The sequence below is a fragment of the Scatophagus argus genome, chromosome 5 (assembly GCF_020382885.2).
Source record: "Scatophagus argus isolate fScaArg1 chromosome 5, fScaArg1.pri, whole genome shotgun sequence".
In the NCBI taxonomy this organism is placed as follows: Eukaryota; Metazoa; Chordata; class Actinopteri; family Scatophagidae; genus Scatophagus; species Scatophagus argus.
Genome location: NC_058497.1, coordinates 3,434,593 through 3,459,868, shown reverse-complemented (window position 1 = coordinate 3,459,868; position 25,276 = coordinate 3,434,593). Strand labels below are relative to the sequence as shown.

At 40.3% G+C, this 25,276-nt stretch overlaps 2 protein-coding genes and 1 long non-coding RNA gene across 3 annotated transcripts; 1 reads left to right on the top strand and 2 right to left on the bottom strand.

The window, feature by feature from the left end:
• Window positions 1-1,387: 1,387 nt before the first annotated feature.
• On the bottom strand, window positions 1,388-6,128 carry linc.pou2af1 (lnc RNA pou2af1). Its single transcript, XM_046388401.1, has 5 exons — window positions 5,998-6,128; window positions 3,974-4,074; window positions 3,556-3,607; window positions 2,492-2,814; window positions 1,388-1,993 (listed from the first exon to the last, which is right to left on the bottom strand). The coding sequence occupies exons 1-5, from the start codon at window positions 6,002-6,004 to the stop codon at window positions 1,646-1,648; spliced, it is 831 nt and encodes a 276-aa protein (XP_046244357.1). The 5' UTR covers window positions 6,005-6,128; the 3' UTR covers window positions 1,388-1,645.
• LOC124058842 lies at window positions 3,296-8,948 on the top strand. The gene is made up of 3 exons (XR_006843334.1): window positions 3,296-4,677; window positions 5,943-7,516; window positions 8,044-8,948. It is a non-coding gene; the product is annotated as an uncharacterized LOC124058842 (long non-coding RNA).
• Window positions 8,774-21,328, bottom strand: LOC124058834 (uncharacterized protein C11orf53 homolog). The gene is made up of 5 exons (XM_046388400.1): window positions 20,992-21,328; window positions 19,802-19,902; window positions 12,446-12,485; window positions 11,904-12,208; window positions 8,774-10,903 (listed from the first exon to the last, which is right to left on the bottom strand). The coding sequence occupies exons 1-5, from the start codon at window positions 20,999-21,001 to the stop codon at window positions 10,472-10,474; spliced, it is 888 nt and encodes a 295-aa protein (XP_046244356.1). The 5' UTR covers window positions 21,002-21,328; the 3' UTR covers window positions 8,774-10,471.
• Window positions 21,329-25,276: the final 3,948 nt, after the last annotated feature.

Here is a 25,276-nt window from a genome sequence, read left to right as displayed (position 1 = left end):
ATGTATGCTGGTTGTATGTATGCTAAATACCGCACATTTTATTTCTTGCAGAAAAGTTCACACATTCGGGCATGTTTAGTTTGTCAGAACCTGTCTTAAGAGAAATGACCTTAATGTCCTCAGGGTCTCAGAAAGAAATATGTAGTCCCTATATGTGCATTTGAACTACTGTAACACACTATATAGACCAACGTATTCAGACACACTTTTTTCACACTCTTTATGGGGCTGTTTTTCAGGGGTTGGGCTTGGCCCTTTAAATCCAGTAAAGGGAAATCTTACTGCTTCAGCATACCGAGACATTTTGGACAATGCTATGCTTGCAATGCTATGCTATGTTTGGGGAAGGTCCTTTTCTATTCCAGCATGACTACAGTGCAAAAAGCAAAGTCCATAAAGACATGGCTGGATGAGTTTGGTGTGGAAGAACCTAACTTGCCCACACAGAGTCCTGACCTCAACCCCATCCAACACCTTTGGGATGAACTGGAACAGAGATTGTGAGCCAGGCCTTTTAGTCCAACATCAGTGTCTGACCTCATAACTGTTATGCTGTATGAACGGGCAAAAAATCCCACAGAAACACTCCAAAATCTTGTGAAAAACCTTCCCAGAAGAGTGGAAGCTGTTATAGCATTATAGTCCCTGTTGGTGTAATGATCAGGTGTTCCAATACTTTTGTCTACAGAGTGTATGTTTTATGACCAAAGCTGAGGCAACTGAACAAAGTAATTACTTCAAGTGGGCCAAAGACAGACATGTGGTCACACACAAACTGAGATGTACTGCAGCCTAACCTGTATTGAGTGTTCTCAATGTGCTGCTCTCTGATTCTTTCATGTAACCCCTGTGGCCTCACGTGAGTTCTTGGTTTGGATATTTTGATGAACGAATGTCAAGGAAAAAAATCAAAATATTTCTGATGTACTCATCCAAAAATATATATGGTGCATACACTGTATTTGCTACCCAGTTCACATGTAATCTCTTAATTAAACAAACTTGCTCTTCATCCACTTCTTTTGCCTTCTTTAGCCTCTGGTGAACGTCCTTCTTGCAGGTTAAGTCAGATCTTTTAGGATTCCTTTACTTCAGCAAAAAGTGTTGCATTACAGCACAGCTCAGCCTCAACACGTTCTCAATCTGCCTTGTTTTATTCCCCTCCCACATTTTTGCAGTTTGTTTGGAAAGGTGTGAAGTAAATGAAGGAAACCTGATGATAAGCAATTTTGAAAAGAACTGTAGTGGCTTGTTTAGGGAATGAACTAAAATACTGACACATCTACCTGACACAGCTCCTCTGTGTCCACTCTACACTCCATTGTACGTATTTTGATGTTTTAAGTTATGATTGCTACATCAGCCGTTAAAGAGAAACAAACTAAAGGCACATTGGTAAGTTTAGTTTTATTTAGTACAGCAACAAGTAATGTGTATGAAAATAAATCTAAGCTGTTAAAACAAAGCAATTGATACAAAAATATCAGTCTTTTCATCCATTCAACATTCATCATATACACTCTACTAGAGCGAAAGCCAGTCAGAGCACACACTGAAATGCAAAGCAGACCATCATGTGAGCAACCTCACAGAGCACGTGAGGAGAATGCAGTCAAAAGACAAAACAACACAGCTGACAGTCTCATCATAATACATTGTAACTCATTTCGGAACTCAACTGCCAATCCCTCTTAAAATAGCTCTCCTCCACAGGAAAGGCGTAAGGATAGTCTGTGCTGGTGTAGTGAGGTGCATATTCAGGGGCAGAGAAGCTCTCCTGCTGGCCTGGCCAACAGTGGGGAAGGCAGTAACAGTCTTGGAGGTTGCAGTGCTGATAGTGGTAGTGCTCTGAGGTAAAGCCAAAGAAGCTGGACTCCATCCTGGTGGGTGAGTCGTAGCAGGAGGAAGAGGAGGAAAAAGAGTCCTGTGGAGAGTAGCTGTCGTGATCCGTGGGGATGCAGCGCTTCAAAGACTCCAGTGAGGAGCAGGGAGCCTGAGAGAAGAAGAAGGAGAAGACAGTGATGTTGAAAACTATGTTGAGCAGGAGTTGGAAATGTAACATGTGATCAGGCCACAGACTCAACTCTGTGAGTTTAGGCTGATTATTCCTTTATTAATGCTGCTGAAATAATAATGTATGTAATGTGTATATATCGACTTTGACTTTATTTCGGATGTTTTTAAGCATTTTACAGCCAAATTAGTTGCTATATACTCTAACTTCATGATTTTATTTATTTTTTTATTTATTGTTACAAACAAAATCAGCTGGCCGCAGAAATAGAGTTAATACATTCTAAACTCAAACCCAGCTCAGTTTTCTGCAGTGGGAAGTCCTGTTCAGTCTGAGGTTACCAGTGCAATACTGTGAGAGTGGAATTTACTGCATTTCCCAGTGGACTGAGAACACTCTCCTGTCCGACATACGTCCTGATAACCAAACTGTATATCATTTAGTGGAATTTGGTGAGCGTGAAGGGGAGAAACCTACCGTCCCCTGGCCATAGTAGTCCGCATCAGAAGAGAGTCCATGGCACCAGGGCAGCGGGAGGTTGGGAGGGGGAGGCAGGGGGGCGTTGTAGCTGCAGCCGCCGCCGCCGCCGCCGATGCTGTTGTTGTTGCCACTGTAGCCGTTGCCGGGCAACATCATGTCCCCGAACTGCTGCTGGATGTCGTTAATGGCGCTCTCCTGCATCTGGATGTTGCACGAGTTGTCAGGGAAGTCGAACGAGGCGGCGAGCAGCTGGAGGGCTCGCGTTCCACAGCTGTTTGCGTCCTGTGGGAGAGCGGCGGTGGGAGGCTCCACATAGCGACCTAAAACGGAATTGAGAATAAACATCACCTGAAGAAACCCGACAAACTAAACAAAAAGGCAAACTCGGATCACTGGCTGCAGGTTAACCATTACATGCCTGTAATATATACTAACCCACACATTGGTTACACACCAAAGTATGAAACCACGTCCACTCAGGTTTAATGTCGCGTTTCAAATTAAAAGTTATTATTAAGGCTGATAGATGTCTTCAAGGGAGCATTCAAAAAAAGGGTGCAAGGTAACGGACTACAGGAAGACATTTAAATAGGTCTATAAGTTCAGGGAGTGATGTCATGATACCATCAGCCAACACATTTGAATGTAGCCTTGGTTTATAAGAGGAGACTGCACATTTGGAGCGGAGCCGTCAGTCGTACATTCAAGTATTTTTCTGACTTGTTGGTCATGACCTGCACTTTCATGTGAGTACTTTGTTCCTGGTTTGGGGGTGGTGGGGGTGGGGTGGGGTTGGGGGAGAGCGGTGATGACAAGTTAATGCCTGACATCAAGGAGTGCAGTATGTTCTAATCTCATCTTCCTTTAGATTAATCCCACAACAGTATCAGCTTCAGTTGTCTTGCTGCAGCCAGTGAGGATTTTCGACAGACTACTTAACAATGGGATGAATTACGGTTTTAATTTCGATCAATGGAGGCTGTCTAAAGTGTACAGTTTTATGGTCTGTGATCACTGTCAGTCAGACACTGGACGTAGGTACTGCTACCGGGTAGACTTACTTGGAAAAGTGGAGGCGCACGGATCCTGGAAGTCCAAGCAAGCCTGGGATATCTGTTCACAGGAGGAGGGGGGAGGTCGAGATGATTAGATTTCTCTGTCATAACACTGGATTCAAATTGAAAGAGATCTTTTTCTTTCCATATATGTGTATGCGCATTTTGTCTTTGGTGAATGCTTGCTACTGGAAGGGTGGTCATTTATTTACAGGGGCAGTTTATTGCTTTTCTCAGTGAGTGTTGGTTCTCTCCTACAGAGGGAGGGAGGGTGACAGCAGTGGTGTATTGGACTATTGGACAGAGAGGGAAGAAAAGCGCGAAGGGGGACGTGTGTGTTTGAGAGAGAGAGAGAGAGAGAGAGAGAGAGAGAGAGAGAGAGAGAGAGAGAGAGAGAGAGAAAGTGTGTGGTGAGGGGGTTTACCGTTTTAACTTTTTTGCTGTTGGCCTCCCGGGCTCTGTGCCTCTGCAGCAGCTCTTTCACTGTGGTCTTCACTCGGACTCCCTGGTACACCCTCGGCTTATCTGCATAAAGACAACAGCATGTCACTCATGTTTACTAAACACCCTGCTCGCAGCGGACAATAGCAGACACACTGCAGACGCGCCCCCCCCCCCCCAAACACACACACACTCACCCCCTCAATACTTTTCCTTAATACTTTCCCTCCATAAGTATAAACTTACAATAAATTGTCTTCCCTCAAAATAAAAATATTTCATACAATTGTTTTTTTTTTCTCTCGATAAGCTGTTATCTCTCCATATAGTCCTTCACCATATACATTAGTGATTTAACATTGTGGTGTAAAATGATATATAGCATGTTGTAATGAACAACAATCTTAAGTGTGAACTATGTGTAGCGCTTGAATGTGTAAAGTTTTGTCTGCATCTGCGGTGCGTAAAAGTGCATTATTATGGCTCAGTGCTCGCTCTGGCTCTGGGGATTTTCACCCAGTTGTCCCAACCCCGGAGCTCCCTCTGCCCCGGGTCAGGGCTCTCTCTTTACTGCACCACACGGCGGGGCATTTCCTATTACGCCGACAGCGAACTCTCTCTGTAGCCTGTGAGTGATCCACCCCGCCCAGACCAGACACAAAGGAAAGCGGCACAAAATGCGTTACCGTAAGTACATATTTCTGACCATACATGCATATACGATATTACAATTGTTCAAATGGTGAAGGCGGATCGATTCAGATGTCGGAATACTGTTAAGATCTTTTGATAGATCGTTTGAAGTTGGATACGGGCGCTATGGGCGACCGCGTAAAAGGCACGAACAAAGAGCTGAAAAAGAGTCCGTAAAACGATCAAAACTCACAAGGTTTCTCACTAAACGCGTCGAAGTTGTTGATCTGAGCAACAGTTGTGTATAAGAGTCGACACTAAAGAAAAAGTAAAGTTTGTCTCGGTTAAAGCAACACCGCAACTATCCCTGAAAACACTGTTTACGCATCACACGTTTCAGCTTCATGTTACCCGTGTCCGCTCATACGGTTTAAGTTCAGTTTGCTCAGATTGTTGTTTTGTGGAAAATGTCAAACGCATCATCAGCCTCGTGCTGTTTATAATTCAAACCTAAAATCTACTCCAATCTCTGTTACTTTATTCAAATCCCTCCTGGCCGCCGCTCAGACGTGTGCCAGTTGAAATGCTATGGCGCTTACACGGGTAATAATTGACCGTATATTTCCTATAGGTGAAGCTTGATTATGGAACCAAGAAAGAGGGCCTCACATAGGTGCTCGTAATTCATGCCTAAAGGCGTAATTTAATGCACTCAGGAGTGGCAAGCCGTTTGGAAAAAGGCGATTTGATAACGAGACGGAGCATCGGCAGCGAAACCTCATCTGATAAATATTCATATGGCTAAATGCGACTTGATGATTTGCCTTAAATGTGGCAAATAGTGGGCCAAAAGTACACAGCAGACACATCCCACTCTAACACAGTTACTCATAATAACGTGCTGTTACGCACAAGCAGCTCGGACACACAGGATACGGCTAAAATGTCGGTTCTGGTGATAGTGACCTTTGATAATAAAATGTCTTAAGAGGTAATAATCCACATGTTTCGGCGTCTGTCAGCAGACGGTGATCATGGAAATTTAATATGTAGTAAATTCTTAAAAGCCGATTCCCCTGTGTGGGACTGCTTGAAAGCAAACGCCGATCCCCCCTCTAGGAAACAGGTGGCATTAAACTACAAAGATTTGTCACTCCAAGTTTAATTTTACTGTTGGTCATCTTATGTGTTATTTAAACGTGTGATAAAGTAAATATCTGCAGGAAAACAAAATGAGGAATCCATTTTGTACGTGACTATTTGGTGTTTTTAATTTTGCCACTAAACTTTTCTCTTTTTTTCTCTTTTCTGTCTAACAGGAAAAAAAGTCTATAAAAAAACAATTTCCAGATGAAAATCCGATGTTTAACTCACCAGACATGACGACTGAGATGAAAAAAAGGCTCCCTGGAGAAGACCTGTGGGACACAACGTCCTTTTCTGCCTCAGCAAAATGGCCAAGAACGAAATTTGTGCAAAAGTCTCCAAAAATCTCAACACAAATGTCTTACAGCAGAGTCAGAGCATACAACAATATTGTAATATAGCTGGGGACATATTAGTTTGAGATTTTCTCCCTCCATGCCTACTATTTAAAACCCCTAGAACTCAATGATTTGACAATGATTTGATTGCGCGTTACTTTCAATTTGAATATTCAGAGGCAACTGACTTGTATCGATTTTTCAATAAAAATCACTACACATGGACATTGTATAAACTCCACTTTAATGTAATACATAAGTATTTTACACTTTGACCGAAAAGAAACCATACTTTTATTAATTTTATCCTCCTTTTGCATTATCAGAGCATCACACCCCCTCATTAAGCACTGCAGCACTGTGTGTCTCTTGTGCGCAACTTTAACACCGCAATTCACTTCACACGTGCGATCACATGTTTGCTGCGGCCACACTGCATGGAAACAATACATGCAAACATATATTTAAGCTTTATTTCACAGAAAAACACATAAATGTGGGAAAGAAGTGGGCGTGGCAAAGGGCAGTAGCCATCTTTGGCATCGCAGGCCTTGAGCTCCTGCAGCAAGTGCTCTGAGCGCACACACCTGCTGAAGGCTGCGGGTGAAGGACCCCGCACTTGTCTGCCTTTACTTTATCTTTGACAAAAACCATATTAATACTTAAAAAATACTTTGTTCTAGGAAGATGAAGATTTTACCAGTGAAGATCCACAATTTGACAGTGTCTTCAATTTCTTGAATTTAGAAGCAAATCACTTCCATTTAAATTACGCTCAGGTGATTAACGCTAAAAGGCATTTGTTTTCTAAACATTTATAGAAAGGTGAAGAACGTTGGCAGCTCGTTCTGTGCAGCACATTCACACCAGCATGTGGAAAACAGATCCAATAGAACCTTTAGCTTTTCAGAATGCGAGCCGCGCAGGATAAGTGACCACATTGTGAGAAATACTGCATTTTCACCATCTCCAGATCCAGAGCAATCTGGTCTCTCAAACTGGTCCAATGGAAGTTATTATTACTGTTATTGACCATACAGTTACAGTAATAACAATGATAACGACAACATTAAAAGTTAGGAGCATCCCCATTCTATTAAGAAAATATATTGTATTAATCTAATCACATGTTTGTGCTTCATATTTGCCCTTTTAAAAAGCCGTCTGTGGTGATCTCAGGCACTTGTCATGAAGCTCCCTCTTCCCTGCCTTACACACGTTAAGATGTCTTCATCCCTGTCCTCTGCTCTTCTTGTACTTTCATGGATTTTCTCCCTCTTGTTGCAGCGCAGCGGCTCCTCTTCTCCTGTTGCAACAGTGGAGTCGGAGCGCCACCTAGCGGCCAGAAACCGGAACGTCTTCTCAGCGGTTCTCCCTTCACCTCTTTGTGATATGGACAATATTTTTTGGTATTATTATTATTATTATTATTTCCCATATTTTCAGGAAGTGGCATGTTTTAGACAACACTACTAGACTACATCCAAAAATACAGAAAAGTCTCCTCAGTTACTGTCTGCCCTCGTTTAGTTTGATAGCAGTTCATTTCTAGGTAAAGGTTTACATGTAACTCAGCTAAATAATGGTGTTAGAATGGAGTCGCTGGACATCTATTGCAGTGATGCCCAAACTTTTCCCCTGGGAGGGCCCAAACTGAAACTAAAGGGAGGGCCATGAACCAAAAGCAAACATCTGTTGCACTATATTGTATTGTATGGTTAACATGCAAATTGATACTGTGGTCTCAAGCTCCATTAACTGACTGACCTCCTGTGCCTCCTGAGGCTCTTTGCCTGCTGTTATCACATTATCAAAAATGATTAATAAAAAGCTACCCTACATAAAGTTATAAAGAACTTTACATCACAAAACTAAAGCTGCATAAATACTATTATAATTTTAATTTTATTTATTTATATTTATGTCTTTTTGCTAGAAACATCTGGCAGGGCCAAACTGAACCCCATGACGAGCCAACTTTGGGTGTCATATATGTTGAACATATCGGTGAAAGTGTTTAGACAGTAGATGTGAACCAATCTGTTTTTGGTCTGACATTTTGGGGAATGTTGGGCTCTCTCTATTTACAATTTAATTAAAGAGTTTGGTCTAGACCTGCTCAAATTGGAAAGTGTCATGAGATAACTTTTGTTGTGAATTGGCGCTATATAAATAAACTGAATTGAATTGACTGTAAGAGGTGATGAGGGAAAAGCATTTTGTCTAACCCCCTTTTGTGCAACACTTTATTTTAACTCCATATTTATCATTTATAAACAGCCTATACAGTACAATACACACTATAGTGTAGTTCCAGGCACATGTAAGGATATGGGTATTCATTGACATCTTTGTTAACAACTATAACTCCTTCCATGAATGATTTGTATGAACAGTTTAATAAGAGTTTGATAACATGCTATAGCATTTGCTGTAAGACACTGTTAAATCATTAGCAGCCAGTGTTTGAAGATTAAATTTGCCATTGCCCAAACTTTTAAACATATCACAACATTATAAAGCATTTTTAATTTCACCTGATGCTAAACATGCATTTCTTTAGATATTAACATGTATTAACCTGTGATAACACATGCAGAAATGAAGCGCTGACATTTTTATGATATCCAACACTGTGAACACAAATACGGAGCTCATATTAAATGTCTGCACTGAACAGTGCTGACTCATCATCAGTCATCACTCTGAGAGTTTTAAAGGAGCCTCTCTGTCTTACTGTTTGTTCTGTGTCTCCACATTACAGCTGAGTCATAAAATGTCCTTGTATCTGTTTATAATAACAATATAGCATTTGTGTAATAAACCCCTTATTAATTCTTTTTGTGGTGATTTTTGAAGTGTGTCCATCTTTGGACTCCCATAAGCTTCACACACGTAAAATTAGCTTAATTTTATTGTACAACAGTGAGGTATGATATGCGTAAGAAATATCCTCATCAAACTTTTCAGGTTCTAAAGTGTTTTATTTTATTCACCTTTATTATATTCACAGGCACATGCACCAAGTAAGAATCTAAGAATCTCCTTTAAAAGGTGAAACATCTATTTTGCGTAGGGATTCATGTTAAAGCAGCAGCTTTTCATCTGCGGCAAAAACTTCATGGCAAAATGTCTTCATTTGCTCTGGTACCAAACAGTGTGATAATTGACAAGATGTATCCCAGTAAAGTGGATGCAGGCGTTGAAGTATTTTTTCATACAAGACATAGTGATCCTGAAAGTGTCATTGTTCTGTCTTTGCTCTTTATTTTCTTTATCAGCTAAGTTTGCTTTCACTTAAACAAATAATTATGCCCAAAAGTTTGAATTTCAATATTTTAATTACATCTAAATTTTATGTCAAAAGTTCAGTTTAAAGGCTCACAATTAAATAACTTGAGTGTGATTTATTACAAGAGACAGAATAACTTACTTGAAATGCATTACTGTTATGTAAAATATGTGACTCATAAATACTTGAACAAATTCGCTGTTTCTTTAACTTTATATGTAATAACTGAGTAAACACATGAGCTTTATGTATAAGTTTGCATTCATTTTATTTAGTCAGACAAAGTTAAATTACTGACATTGACTCAACGTGATAGAAAAACTCTATTAAATGTAGCCTTTTACAGTTTTACTGCACAGCGTCTCTGTTTGGATGCGTTTATGAAATTCTCATGGCAGCATGTGGTGTTGAAGTGTTACAGCTGACTCAGGCCGGTGGGAGGCTTGTCATAGGTGATCGATTTCTTCTTTATTGGTTATTCTGACAATAAATACACCGAATATCAACTTCAAACCATTCTGATATGCTACTTGCCTTTATTTATACCTAAACACAAATATATGGGCATATGTACTGTATTTATTAGTTAAGCTAACTGTACCCACCAGCAACCGCACAAGTTCCTCTTGAGTGCTCAGCATGTGTCATGTTCATGTAGTTTGTTAGTTTGTATTTTGTTTGACCAAGGCCTCATACCATGAAAATGACTGTCCTTTTTTATTACATTTTTGCTCGTGTTTCAGTAGTCAAGACTTATAGTGTGACTGTTTTCTGATTGGGTCTACATGGATCACTCCTTTTTATATACATCAAACAAAAGCACACACGTTTAAAAAGATAAGAAAGATTTTCCTACCAGATCAGGCTGTAATATGGGCACCTTGGTCAACATGGGCTACCACACTCCTACCAACATATTAATCCTTGTAAATGCATTCAAATTGTCCTGTCAACAAAACACTTGACTGCTGTTTGAATGCGTTGTCTCTGTGCTGTCAAGTGCCTGTTGAAGTCACTGTTTAATTGTCTGTGAAACCTCCACTTTCTTTTGTACATCAGGTCAGTCCTGCAGTCAGTAGGCCCTCCTGATCTCGTAGTTTGACCACGAGCTCACTCCGTCCTCTTTGGGCCAGCATGAGTGGGCCTCGCCATTGGGAGGCAGACTGGTGTGGCTGTCGGCCACCTCCTCCGTCACCATCTTGGAAACCAAGTCGCTGACGGGGCTGGTCATGTAGGGAGGGCAGGAGAAGGAGGTGGAGGGGACCGAGTAGGAGCTGCTGGTGGTAAGGGGGTGATAGTGGGCGTCTTCCAGAGAGTGTAAGGTGTAAGGTTGGCTGCTGGGGCCCATGGAGGAGCCGCGGCTGGGCGAGCGGTACTGGGAGGGGCTCCCTGGGGGTTCTGGGCTGGGCATGGAGGGAGGGACGCTGACAGAGGTCAGGCTGTCAGGACACAGAGCCTCCACCTGGGATACTGACTCGGGAACAGACTGCTCCCACGAGTCTCTCTGAAGCAGGAAGACAGGAGAGCAGAGGATGAATGATTCATTCATTCATTTCCTCCACTGACTGACAGAAACAGATACTGTTTGTTCATATCAGAACAGGAGTGCTTTTATAATGAAGTGACGTCATTCACATTTCCCCTCAACTCATGTTTGTACTCGGACTGCATTTGATTATGTTTCAGACTCATTACACTAACTGCTTGTCATACCTTAAATTCAAAGACAGGGAAATTTAACAGAAGCATTTCTTAACCTCTTCAGTCGCCACTCTGTCTAGTCTGTGTCAGTTCACACACACGAGACTGCCTGTGTCCTCAATGATATCAACGAATTTCAGTGTTGGCTTCTCCAACGAACAAATAACACTTACCTTCTTTAAAAGTTATGGTTTGAGAAGCCTTTCAATCTTAATATTTCAGTGTTCATGTTCACCATCACCATCTACTTTAGATTTTGTTCTACACAAAAATGTATTTGAGCATTCATCTAAAGCTAATCATAAGAGCTCAACAGTCAGAGTTAGACAGGACAAAGGGATATCCTACAAAAATACAGCCTCTTTAAGATTTTTTGAACTTTAGAGTGAACTTTTGCACAAAACATAGACTGTGAACTCATCAGAAAGGGATGTCTCAGTGACCTGTTAGAACAGGAGGAATGTTTACAGCAATTAAAACCTGTCTCGGTCTTCACATGGGTGTCTGGCGATTGCTTTCAGACAAACGGTGAACTCTGTGAAACATCCTAAGACTGTACTCATTTTACTTTCAATCACATTACCAAAATTATCTTGCAGTTTCTGTCTTAACATACACAAGTTTCTCACTTACTATGCCATACAAATGTTTTGATTTATAATGAGGACATACTGAGAGACGCACTCTTTTCTATATAATTAAATTTATCGTATTAAAACAAAAAAGTGAAAAATGTGCATTTAACTGAATTCTGCTAAATCTCTATTGATAATTAACATCTGCACAGAGGGACCCCGGCCTACCAGAAATAGATGTGAGGACTCTCCACTAAAGGGAGGCAGCAGGGACGAGAGGGCCGATGAAGGCAGGAAGGATCCTCCGGAGCTGGAGAAGGTGGCGGCGCTGCGGTAATCACCAAAGGTCTCTGGGTAGTAACCGTCAATGAGGGAGGAGTAACTGGTCATGGTGGAGGGCTCGCAGCCCAGAGGTTTACCACCCAGTGTGGATGAATAGACATCAGGGGAGAACTGCTTGGTGGATGGGCAGAAGTCTGAGTCTGAGATGAAGGGACGCCTCATGCTATAGTAGCTGGGCAGCATGTGAGACCCTGCAGAGGATAATATGACAATTTTACTGAGAAAAATGTCTCATCTTCACGTTGGCGGCAGTGTCTAACCACAGTGTTTACACATCTTAACTTCTTGAAATGTGCAGACAACTTAAACAAAATGTTAATTGGAGTCCTCAGCATTAAGCGTAGTTATAGTAAGAGTGCTGACTGATACTGTGTTGACAGATTTGTCTTGGAGGCAGTTAAGAGTGAGGTGGAGATTTGCAGTCTCACCTGGCATCTGGACAAATGAAGGTGGTGTCGTTGATCCTCCCTGTGGAAGAGAGGTAACAGAGTAAAGTGGTTTATCTCTTTGCACGTGCTCAGATTCACTTGAAGTATGCTCTTCTCATTTTTCATGAGTAAACAGTTTGTCACATTACTGTAACAGAGCTCCTCTTACTGTTGCTGGTTGTTTAAATTTGTCTTTCATAACAAGATTTAGGTGAATTTATCAATTTTTAAACAATAACCAACAAGTTTAGTCACCTACACATTTTCCGTGTCCGGGACTTATAAACTTATATATATATATATATATATATATATAAACCTAAATATCCTGTGCATACAACATGTTTATCTGGCTATAGATTGGTAATACAACACATATCATTACTGCTCATTTGTCAGTGATCATGTTTTCCATATATTTTCATACATAAAACTGCTGTCATAAAATTATAAAACTATATAAATAATATATTATATAATTAAAATATATATAAATATATAGGGTTAGGGTTAGGGTATATATATATATACCCTAACCCTATATATATAATATTATAATTCTAAAAAATTATAAAAATAAAACCTTTAATTTTAGATGTTTCTCAGAAAGTCCTTTAGAGTACCTAAATTCACCACAAGCAATAAGTTTAATTCCTTTTTAGCTTGATTTAAATAAAAAGTTGTGGTTAATTGCTGTTACTGTGATAAACATAAAATGCAAGAAGAAACTGAGTACTGTCCCTGTTTATCGAAGGAGTTCTGTGAAATTTGGTTTTTATAGGCCATCGTAAGTTACTACACAGGAGGCAAAGGAAAACAAGCACAATACCGATGCTACAGAAAATATAATAACTTCAATCACAATAAACAGCAGTGGAAGATGTATGTACATATTATCAGCAAAATGTACCTAAAGTATGAAATGTAAAAGTAGTCAAAGTACAGTTAAATGTTCCCTGTCAGTGTTTTACTTTTATATCTGATGTTTTGGATTATTGCTGCATTAATGTTTATGCTGAATTTTACTGCTGTAGATGTTTGAGCTCATTTGAACTACTTCACATACTGTTGGGTACTTTAATCTACAGCAATGCATCATATTCTATATTGCATCGCATTTGCAAATTGTGTTTTGTTAAATAGCGCAAAGGTAAAATGAAGTATGGGATAGTATAAGATATACAGCACTATAACAAGAACAACATAATAAAAAAAGAATCATTTTGACATAACACAAAGAAAATAACAATGATCATAAGGTGAAAGGAGTCAAATGTTCGTACATCAAAAAGAAACGTAGTGTGGTGATGACATGACAGAGATGTATTATGACACCAAAAACACAGAGCATGTAGAGGTCTGAAAAGAAGCACATAAAAATGTGTTGACAGTGCAAGTCACTGATGTGTTCTGGCACAGAGCCACGCAAAGCCTTGAATATAACAAATGAGGAATTTAAAATGGATTCTGAAAGAAATTAGCAAACAGTTAAACCCCCACCTGAGGTTGTTACATAATCACCAGATCAGCAAGAAAAAACGTTACGCAAAATTCTCTTAGCTCTACTTCTTTTCTTTTGTCTTGTGGCTAGTAAGAATAACAGTTATAGATATGCTTCAACCTGGTAGAATATAAAAGGGTTTGTTATAGGACCCTATGCTGGCTCACAAGCACCAACTTCATTACCAGGGTGTCAAAGGCTACCATTTAATCACATCCCTCTGCGTCTCATCCACTAGCGGAAGGGAGGTTTCATGTACCTCCTATGAAAACACATTCACATCAGTACCTGATGATCTGAGCAACTGCACACCTCTCCATAATGAGAGGACCGTCACAGGAGAGCCTAAACACAACCAAAATGCTGCTTCATGATGGCAGATGCGAAAACGCACAAGGGTGTACCATTCAGATGACATCTTTTTCAGGGACGTCTCTTCTTATTCCAGTAAGACAATGAAGACATTCTGAATGTGTGACAACCGCATGGCTTCATAGTGACAGAGTGAAGGTACGAGACTGACCTGCCTGCAGTCCACACTTGACTTCTTTTGAAAATGTGAGGCTCATTATGAAGCAAAAAAATACAGCAACAAAGACCTCAAACTGTTGAGTAACTGAAGTCAAATAACAAGCAAAAATGGGAAAGAATTTCACTTTCAAAGCTTCCAAACACTTACTGGGTGTTGTTAAATAAAACAGTATCTTTTTATCTTGTTTTTGTTCTGTAAATTTGCAAATCAGTGCACTCTTTTTGACTGCAATTGCAGATATGTTTTTATGATAATATAATGCAGTGTATAATATATATATGTATATATATATACATATATATATATACGGTATATATGTCAGATAAGAATTGATAACGAGTTAAAACACAAGGAAATGCTCATGCATTCACAGTGATGCGCAGGCAAAGCCAAAAAGCCCAAGGGCTTATCATGTGGCTTCCCTGGAAAAGTATCAAGTTTCATCATCACTCCCATTCTAATGAAGTGCTTTGATGAACTGGTTCTCCAACATCCCAGCCAGCCTGGACCCTCACCAGTCTGCATTCAGAGCCAACAGATCCACAGAAGAGTTCCTGATAAGTAACAACACCTCTATCAGAATGCTGTTTGTTGATTTCAGCTCAGCATTCAGCACAGTCTCCTCCAAAACACTCTTCTTCTGGATACTGGACTTCCTCACAAACAAACCGCAGACAGTTCAGACTGCCAGCCCCATGTCCTCCACTGTAGTGTTGAACGCCGGAGCCAGGACTGTGTGCTCAGCCCCCTCCTGTCCACACTGTACACTCATGACTGCAATCCCACACACGAAGACAACTCGGTTGGGAAGTACGCTAACACCACCACCACCATCGGCTGAATTTCACCCAGCGATAAGAGTTCATATCAAGAGGAAATCAACAGTCTTGCTGAGCAGTGCACAAAGAAAAACCTGCTGCTCAAGATCAGCAACCAAGGAAATGACATGTGATTTCTGAAAAAGGCAACACGCAGCCCCTGTCTGCATCAGTGGAGCTGAGGCGGAGCAGGTGAGCACTTTTAGGTTCCTGGGAATCAGCATCAACCTGGTAAAGAAGAACCCATACGGGCAGACCAGAATCTACAGGATTGATCCAAACAGAAAGATGAGTTGATGACAAGGAATTTCTAAATACATGTTTTAAACACCTCCAGAGAAATCTGAACTGAACTCCAGAGTGTAAGACTGTTGAAAATGCTGTCCAAAGCTGATGACTGTCCACTGTGTCATATTATTGATTTCCTGCATTCTGTTACTGTGAGGTGGTTAATCCACTCACCTTTGATCAATGTTTGATATGTATTTCATATGACATGTTCTGTTTTCTTATTGTTGATGAACATGAATAAATTGTGTACCCGTCTGTTTCTATTCTCAAAGCAGTCAGAAATTCATGCAGAGAGACGTGAGTGCAGAGACACACAGACAGGGTTTGACAGGGCAGACTTCATGTTTGCATATCGCTAACATGAAAGAGTTGATATTAAGCCATGTTGGCTGGGAGGCAAACAAATTTTGAGGCCAGAATTTGAATGTAATTTGCCAGTGCCAAGACTTCCTCATGTGGCCCAGGTACGGCTCAGTGCATCTCTGAAGGCTGCGTATGGAAATCACCTAACTCGAGCTGTGATCGCCAGGCTGTGTGTGTGTGTGTGTGTGTGTGTGTGTGTGTTCGTGGTGGAGGAGGGGGTGGAAGATAATGTTGATGGACTCATTATGAGTCTACATTATGAATGCAGCTTCTCTTGTGCATTGCTTCATTGCAGTTCCTTTACTCACTTTATGTTCTTTTATGTTCTGATACGTACATTTTCAGGAGTTTATGTTAAAATTATAACATTTTCGCTTCTGTTCTATTATTTGGTCATCTGATCACCATTTGCTGCTGAAGTGACACAGTTTTCCAACAGGTATCATTAAATGTTGCTAAAGTTTTGAGCTGCAAGTTCTTATATGGTGACGATAAAAAAAGGTTTGAGGCAGAGTCGCATCATCTCATGATGATTTATGTGATAGCTGCATGTTTGGGCAAACCACCCGAGTAAAAGTGTTCTCAAAAAAGAGAAGCAGGTGGCTTGAAATGCAGTAAGATTCTTATATTTTCTCTGTGGCTCTCCGTGTCTCAACACGAGGAGATTGCCTCTGTGGTCAGAGTTTGCTCTTCACTCTCAATGGCCTTTTATTCCCAGCGATAAAAGGCTGCATTAGCTAACAGAAGGACACTGACGGCTTTAGCTGCTGTGTCTCTGCGCATCACCAGTTCTTTATGCGTCATTTAGAAACATACAAGTAAACAGAGACTTGAAAAGGTGCTGAACTGTTGGTCAGATGAAAGCATGGCCTGCATAATACTCATTTGACTTAAGAAATTACTTTATAATAGAACATATTTTAGTAACAGTTTACCAAAAAAATGTCAGCCATTATCTACTTGTCCCCATGAATGAATATTTTTGTCTTGAATAAAAAAAAAAAAAAAAAAGTTCAAATAATGTCTTCAAATTAGTTTGTGATCTCCATCTTCTGGAGGCTTGGATTACAACCAGATGAGCTGCATGGAACCATTTTATGCTTTGTTTGTTTGTTTTTCTCCACGAGTCTCCAGGTCCTTCAGTTGCTAAGGAAAATGCTGCAACGCTGTTTTGCTGTGAAGCTCCAGAAATGTTTTGTGAGCTAAGAAACTTGACTGGGCTTTAGACCAGCATGGGGACAAGCAGATAATGACTGAACTTTCATTTCAAGGTTGCTCCTGTCATACCCACTCATGATACTATCACCTGCCATCACTGAACCAGTTTACCTGTGAAATGATCTAAACAGGTGTTTTTTGAACAACTTTCCCGGTGTTTAGATGCCCCCTGTCCCAACTCGTTTGAAACATGTTTCTGCCATCCAATTCACAAGAAGCATGTCAGCGAAGTTGATGAGGTAATGAATTTCAAATGAATATTAAGTCGATCTCTGCATTCTGTTTCACACAGTGCTCCGACTATTTTGAAAATCTTGAATTTGAAAAAAATGTGATATTACATTGACAGACTTGCTTTAACACTGGCTTTCATTTTGTTCTAAATGTTCATTATATGTTGAAAATAAGTGAAACAATTCGAAATGAACTTACACACCATAGATGCAAATCTGACTTTTTAAAAATATTGCAACTGCTAGAGAAGACTGATCAACTAAAACCAAACCACACTTTCATCATTTTGAGCTGTGTCATTACAGCAGCCAGAGAGCTTGCCATTCCTACGTTCAAGCAGAACAAAAGCAGGAGCTGGTTTCTTTAGCTGTTGTTATTGTCCCCTCTGTGGACTCTCTGACCCCTCACAGAGACACTTGTCTCCTCTTTAGCCCCCTGCTGCCTCCACATGCGAGGCATGGTTTAAAGTCCAGTTTGAACAAAGTGTCCTGCTTTTAAGACATTAATGTCTAACTTCATTAGTTGTCAGTACTCGCAAACAGCATAAAATTTGATGCACCTCAGCCCCATGGACTTAGATTGGAGATAGATTGATTTAAAAGATATGACCTGCTTTATTCCATTTTTTTGTTTCTTATTGTCAACTAATCCCATGAAAAGACACAAACCAATAATGAGATAGCCTGCCCAGCAATAATTGATGATGTCTCTACCCAGTCTGTGCCTCCCAGCCACAAGCCCACTGGCTCCTGCCAAAAAAGTAAATCTTTTCAAAAAGGCTCACTGATTAGTGCACATGTTGGTCACAAATAGTTTAGGGTGTTAGCAGTGAGTAATTAAGGCAGCAGGATGGTGTATGTGGGTTTGAGTGAAACAGACCATAGTGCTTGTGTTCATGCAAACATGACCCACTGATCTGGCTTTAAAAGCCATGAATGACAATTTCAGATCAGCTGCCTCCTACATAAGCACCTTTTCTGCCAACACTAAAATAGTTTTGGTTATTGTACAGGAGCAATTTGATTAGTTTTAACAGCAGAGCCTTATGACACAGAGAAACAATCAGGTTTTGGAAACACAGGCTGTACTTATTAGTATGATCAATGCATTGTTGATTTTGCTCTTTTAATGGGATTTGATGAGGAAAGTTATAAAATATTGCCAGGTTGTCCTTTAATATCAGAGAATGTTTGGAGCAAATGCCAAAAGACAAAAGTGTAGCTGAGCTCTAATAAGAGAAATAAAAGGCAGCAATATGAAATGTTAATATCTTCAGTCATATGGTTGGCTGACAGACAGTAGCACAAAGTTTCCATTTATCCACCTGCACCCTGAATGTGTTTGTTTGACTTTTCCAATGGAAGTTAACCTCAGCCACATGTATATTCATCTTTCAGAGCAGCTCTGCCTCCACAAAATGTGTGTTTAAATAAAACTTCAGTCTGTCACCAGCACAGCCAAGAATTGCTGTTGTCATACTGTCCTCCCACTCAGAACTAACCCAGAACTTTGACTAAAAGTCCAAGCTGAGAAATGGTGATTTCTCTCTCTTTGTTACATCAGGTGCTATCATGTCTTCTGTCTCTCCTACAATCCCCACATTACGCTAGTGGCTGGTGGACTGCATATCAATAGAGTGGACATGCCGATGCTAAACAGAAAACAAACAGTGAATGCTGTCCTGTAAAAGCCTTTTGACAGGCGGGTGGTGGAAAATGAAAAGCCAGTCTTGCTTGTGCATGCAGACGTCTAAAGCAGAACCTGATTTCTCTGACTGTGTGAGCGTGTTGGCGTGTGTTTCTGAGGCAACAATGGGAGGCTTGTCTGCGGCCTGTACACCGCAGAGAACAATGCCAACTGGCAGGTGTGCGTGGATCAAACTTTGCATAGGCAGCCTCCTTCACTGCCCCTTTCTCTGACTCTGTGTTACCTGTCCACCTCAGCCTTTACACGCTGCCCCCCCCCCCACCAGCTCCCCCTCCACCTCGGGGCAGTTTTCGAGAGATCATGGCTGTCACCGTTGCGGGCATTGTGTCAATGTTCTTTTGTGAGGAAAGGATGGGACTCTATGCTTTGTGCCTGTCTCTACACAAACTGCGCTTGGCTATTTACAGATTGGCTTTGCGAGTGCTTGAGGGGAGTGGAGACAGAGGAGGGGGGGAGGTACAGGTGGTCAATGGATCAACCATGGATGGTTGGTCCACAAAACGAGCCAAAGTGTAAACAAGAGGATGAGATTTCTTTTTTTTTTTTTTTTTTTTTGTTTTTTAAAGGTGACCTCTTAATTGTGCCATAACACAATGTCAACTGTGGCTGCACTGTTTGGTTTGGGAGAAAAATGAAGTGGGGAGAGACAGAACAGGACAAAAGCAGCAACGTTTAGAGGAGTCTGTGCTTACACTGTATCTGGGCCCATTCGTCTGTCGGGACCTCTTCTCCGCCAGCAGGTCTTTGACTGTGTGCTTGACTCGAACGCCTTGGTACACTCTTTTAGAATATTCTAGACAGAGCAGAAACACTGCTTGTTAATTCCCATTTGCTACAAATTCAGAAACAGTTTAACTTCATACAAATTTTCATCCATTCCCACAAATGTGTGTTCATTTGAATGTTTCACAGTTTCATTCATATCGGTGAATGACTCTTTGGGATTGGTGTGTAAATGTCATGGAAATTTTCTTTGGTTTGGTCAGTGCAAATAGACAGCTAAAAAGAGGCAATTTACGATAACACTCACAGCGACGACCACTGGAGGGGTTTGGATGGAGCTTTTTTAAGAATCCTTGAGTTAAGTCCAGATTACAAATTCTACCTGCATCTTTACAAATGTGAAACATGTTGCCTGTGTGATTTGGGGATGTTCCTGGGTAGCAGAAGCATAAACCCAATGAAAATGCAAAGTTGATTATGCAAACAGAAATTGCATGCAAAAATCCTTGTGTAAAAGATCCCAACTTTTTGACTGGATATTTTAGATAAGCCCCAACTTTGCTTTGCTGCTGGTGAGATCTCTAAAATATGAAATTTAGAGAAAATCTTAAAAAAAAATCCTTACTGCTCACGAACATCATGCTATCAGGTACTGTTCCACGTTTAAATACAGAGGAATCTTATCATCAGAATATGATAACAACGGGTTGACATTAAAAACATCTTTCAAATGTCAAGCATCATCTATGCCACTTGCATGGAGAACATTGGCCTTTCTGGTACATTTCTTATATTCACATTTCTTATGTACATAAAGCTACTAAAACAACATATCTCTAAGGAGAACATACTCTAAGAGATGTACTCTAAGGAGAAATCAATGTCAGGAAGAGAAAATATTGATTTGGTAATCATGTGAGTGATAAAAAAAATAGCCAGAACACAAACTACATCATTACACCTAACAAAATTCAACTAAATGTCTTTCCATTCCCAAAAATGAGCACCAGTTCATGAAATTACAAAAAAAAAAAAAAAAAAGAAATCACACATTTAATCTGTTTTATCTGTTTTAGCAGTAACTCTGTAAGACTTTACATGTCATTACAATAGTAGTCAGCAGCAGCAGTCAACCTGTGTATGAATGATTGTATCTTACCTGTTTCCATGATGCTGTTGAGCAGCGTGACATGTACACACACACACACACAAACACACACACACACACACACAGAGGCCTCTGTTCTCCTTCTGCTGTATTTACCTACAGTAGCTAAATCCCAGTGTGCAGCACCATACTGAGTGGTGTGCCACAGTGGGAGCTTTAACTACGCTGTCAGGAGGGCAGGGACACATGGAACATGCCACCTCACACTGAAGTCATGAGGAGGCAGCTTTTCAAAATGACCTTTATCTATTTGTTTAAATGCAAATGTTTGGTAGGGACGTTTTTTAGACTATTTGCATCTGCAGTCAAGATTAGGGGTTGGAAGCATCGGGAGCATGGAAGAGAGAGACTGGGAAGCAGCACGTCACTCCTCCATGAGCCCACACTCATCATCCAAATTTGAAAGGATATGTTATTTCCACGGTTTGATTTGGAGCTAGCTGCAGGAGTTTTCTTAATGCTGGTTTGTGGGCTAGAGTCTGCTTTCGTTTCAGTGTGACCTGCAGCATCTCTGGAATAAATAAAACCCTTACTGGGCAGTGAAGAGCTAATGTATTCAAGTATCTTCTTGTGTTTGCAAGAAAAGGCATTTCAGATCTGCAACATCATCAAGACAGTTGATAACTTTGATGCCTCCTGCCAAAGACATTTTTTTAAAAGAAAAATGAGACATTTTTGCATAAAAGGATATTATTGTGCAATTTTCTACTCAAATTGATGTGCTGAAATTTGTATAAAAGACTCTGAGCGAACTACAAACAAATGAGTCATTTCAACCTTGTATTTAAGGGAGTAGGAAGAATACCTGGAGGCATGCTCTGCTAAACAATTTGTGTCTGGCGTTAAAACTAAGCTCCTATCCAACTTTTTAATTGTTTCCTGGCTGAAGCCCACAGTGTTTTGCCTTCTGATTGTGTCTCTTGTGGTTCGTTAAAATGGGAATAGTGTCACTGAAAATTTACATGAGTTTCCCATACTGTGTGATGCTGATATGATAAAGATTGAACCTTGTTACATATTCACTTGTGATTTCATGATGGCTGTGACTCCAGTATAATAAACTAACTGAGCATTGAAGTGGCACAGTTTATGTCTGCTTGGATTTGCATGCATTTTGGTGCGATACTTTCAGAGATCCTAACTGTATTACAAATGTTAACGTACTCTCTGTAAAAAGCCTGGAAATTTCATGTGCTGATCTGCATCACAGTGACACTCATCTTATTCACCTGGTGCAGAAATACTGTCAGAAGTTTACTTCTCAGGAGTTGACATTAGATTATGCACGTTACTCTCACTACAACACACCTGCACACAGTGTGTTGACATGTGGTGAGACACTGCTTATATATCTGCAGAAACACAATGACAGCATTGCACAGCATAAGAGGCTAAAATCATTTCAGAATGAACAAAAAAATATCTCGCTGCTACGCTAGTTATTTGGTAACCTGCACAGGATAAACAATAATGAATGAACATTAATATAGCAAGCTTATGTAAGTCTTTTGTATTTGACTAAGTGACCGTGATTCAAGAGGCGAAGCCCTTCAAAAGTCTTTTGTTCAGCTGATAAAAGAGTCAGAATGTCATAGAATCAGTAACAAAAGTTGAGAAGATGGACCAGGTTTCAGAACTGAAGCAACTGTGAGAGAATGTTTACATCTATGCTCATGAATCCAGTGCCACCTCATGGTCAGTTCAGGTTTCACTGAACAGGAAGTATCACAGTCATTCAGCTGATGTGCAGCTGTTACTTTTTCCCCCTTCCACTGTCCGAGAAGACAATAAAATATTGTTTGAGCAAGTCCATAACCATGACAACAATGGGTCTTAAGGGCAAATTTGCTGCCCCTTTAAGCTCCATTAAGCTCAGTTAATTTCCTCATTTTCTAAAATATTTAAAAATTGTAATTTATGTATTTATTTAACAACTTTAACAAATGTATCTTCACTTTTTCATGCATGCGATAGCATGCATCTCATACCAATATTATTATTGGTATTGTTTTATAATAATAAATGTCTGATCAGTTTCCACAAAGCTACCAAGTGGAACTGATCTGTGGGCTGCTCAGCAGCTAATGCACTGAACATATGCATGTTAGTGAGCTAACGTTCTCACAGGTGTGTACCGTAACACTGTGAGGCAATAACCATTGATAAGGTTATATTTTCACAGTATTTCACAAAACTAGTCAGTCAACATTGGTATAGCCTGTGTAAGACTGATATTCAATTTTAGTTTTCCACCTTCTAGTACATTTGAAAGAAATGAAGTAGAGAGTACTCTGTTTGGCTGTACCCATAGCAGTGGAGCAATGGCTTCTGCTGGGGTTGTACAAGCCAAATGCAGGACTCTATTACACCATGACAGTAGATCTGGTAGCAACAATAATGACAATTTGCTAATATTGTGTTAATGATTATATAATAATTTGAGCTTAGAGGAACATATGGGCAGAGAAGATGAAAAAGTGACTCTTATCAGTTCTGTCGTGCGCTGTGAGACAGGAGTGGTAGCACTGACGTTCTTTGCTTTACTCTGATGACTTTACAGCCCTCTGACAGCAGCAGGTATCTGTTCCATCTGCAGGCTGTAACTGAAGTGATGTTTGGGCAACATGCATCAGTCACTAAAAGAAACCTCTTTGCTTATTTTCAGTCCCATGAAAATTGTGGATTATTGAAAACGTCTGTGCAATAATTACGCCCTCAGGACAGTACATTCCTGTCAGTCCTCTCCACACAGCAGTAAAGACTACTTGCATCCTCCAGCCAATTTCATGAAAAAAACAAAAAGTGAACCCTCTGTGTGCTCTTAAGAACACAAAGCAACCACCAGCCCCGAGGATGTGGGCTTCTACACTACCTGAAACACGATGCATCATTAATAACATGACGAATAATGATTTATTTTCGGTTTTGCAGTTTTGAGCGAGTCAGCAGCAGGTGAGCTTTTTTACGTACATTTATGAATCATGTTGTTTATCCTGTTGGAATCTTGTTTCCATTCAACGATCATTGTTTGACTGAAGAAAATGTACAATTGTCATTCAGTATGTCAGTTAAACATTGATATGCCCATGAACACAGCATGTCACAGATGAAAGGCTTGCTTTGGCCTAAGTATGCAGTGAGCAGTTGTATTATGTTGTAAGAAACAAACATAATGAAAGTATTAAATATAAAATATTCTGATCTGATATTTTACCTCTGAGGCTTCGCCGTTCTATACAGTAAATGAATCATAGCTTGTTTACATATTACAATGGGAAAATGAAGGGGATTTTTACGGGAATAGCCAGCAGGGGTGTGGTTCTTTCCTTTGAACACAGCGTTTCCGACTAAGCACAGCACCTTTGAGTCACACATGGTGTTTACTCCTGTGAATTAGGCTAAGAGAGCTGACTTCCTTGTCAATAGCTGTATTGTAGCACCCTGGACTTTTGTAACCTGGTGATGTTGTGTATGCTGACTGCTGGAGTGGAGTTTTTTATCAGTTAATGACTCAGAGATAACAGGGATGCACAGCTCCCCTCTGCAACGGACACCTGGGACAGAAGAGGAAGGAAAAGATCCAACCGTGCGGCACTGTTCGCTGTCTCCTTCCACAAGTGTAAACACAGGGGACTGCACTATATGACTCTCCAGATGTGTCCTAACATTGTGTCTCTACATCTTCAAAACTGCAAGTGACTCTTCCTTTTGATGTTTAATGGACTGATTTCTCTGCTCTCTTTGTCCTGAGAAATTCTTCTGCTAAACATTAAGTGATTTACCATCTGTTTTACAGTCTGTATTGGTTAACAGACCAGCCCAGACAGTGTATTGTGGGCAGTATATGGAGAACATATGCACTGGAATGCCAAAATAATGTGCTAGCAGTGATGGACTTGTGAAATAAAGAAAACAAGCCAGAAAACAAGAGCAGGGACAAAAAAAATCATCAAAAATCCAAATGGTATCAGCTGCATGTGGTGGGGGGGCCAGCAGGCAGAAAATTGTGATGCATTTATGATGAAAGAGTTACAAACTCTACTTAAGATTAAGTCTGTTTTCTCATGTGACTCAGTACAACAAATGCACCCAGTAATAAAGACATTCAGGGGAAGTATGAACTGCTTAACCATTTAGAGGCACAGCATGTAGGGCAGGCTGCATAGTACTACATTACATTTAGTATATAAAATAGTGTCTATTAACAGTACTTGTGTGGATGATATGGTAAAAAGGTAATAATACAGCATTTTCTTTATATCAGCATGTATTAATA

Excerpts from the sequence above, each read along its gene's own strand:
- linc.pou2af1 (XM_046388401.1), bottom strand. Across the intron at positions 2,815-3,555 it reads GTGCGCCTCCACTTTTCCAA|GTCGCTATGTGGAGCCTCCC; the intron begins GTAAGTCTACCC and ends ATTCCGTTTTAG. Across the intron at positions 1,994-2,491 it reads ACTACTATGGCCAGGGGACG|GCTCCCTGCTCCTCACTGGA; the intron begins GTAGGTTTCTCC and ends TTCTTCTCTCAG.
- LOC124058834 (XM_046388400.1), bottom strand. Across the intron at positions 12,486-19,801 it reads CGAATGGGCCCAGATACAGT|GGAGGATCAACGACACCACC; the intron begins GTAAGCACAGAC and ends TCTCTTCCACAG. Across the intron at positions 10,904-11,903 it reads AGTCCTCACATCTATTTCTG|AGAGACTCGTGGGAGCAGTC; the intron begins GTAGGCCGGGGT and ends TTCCTGCTTCAG.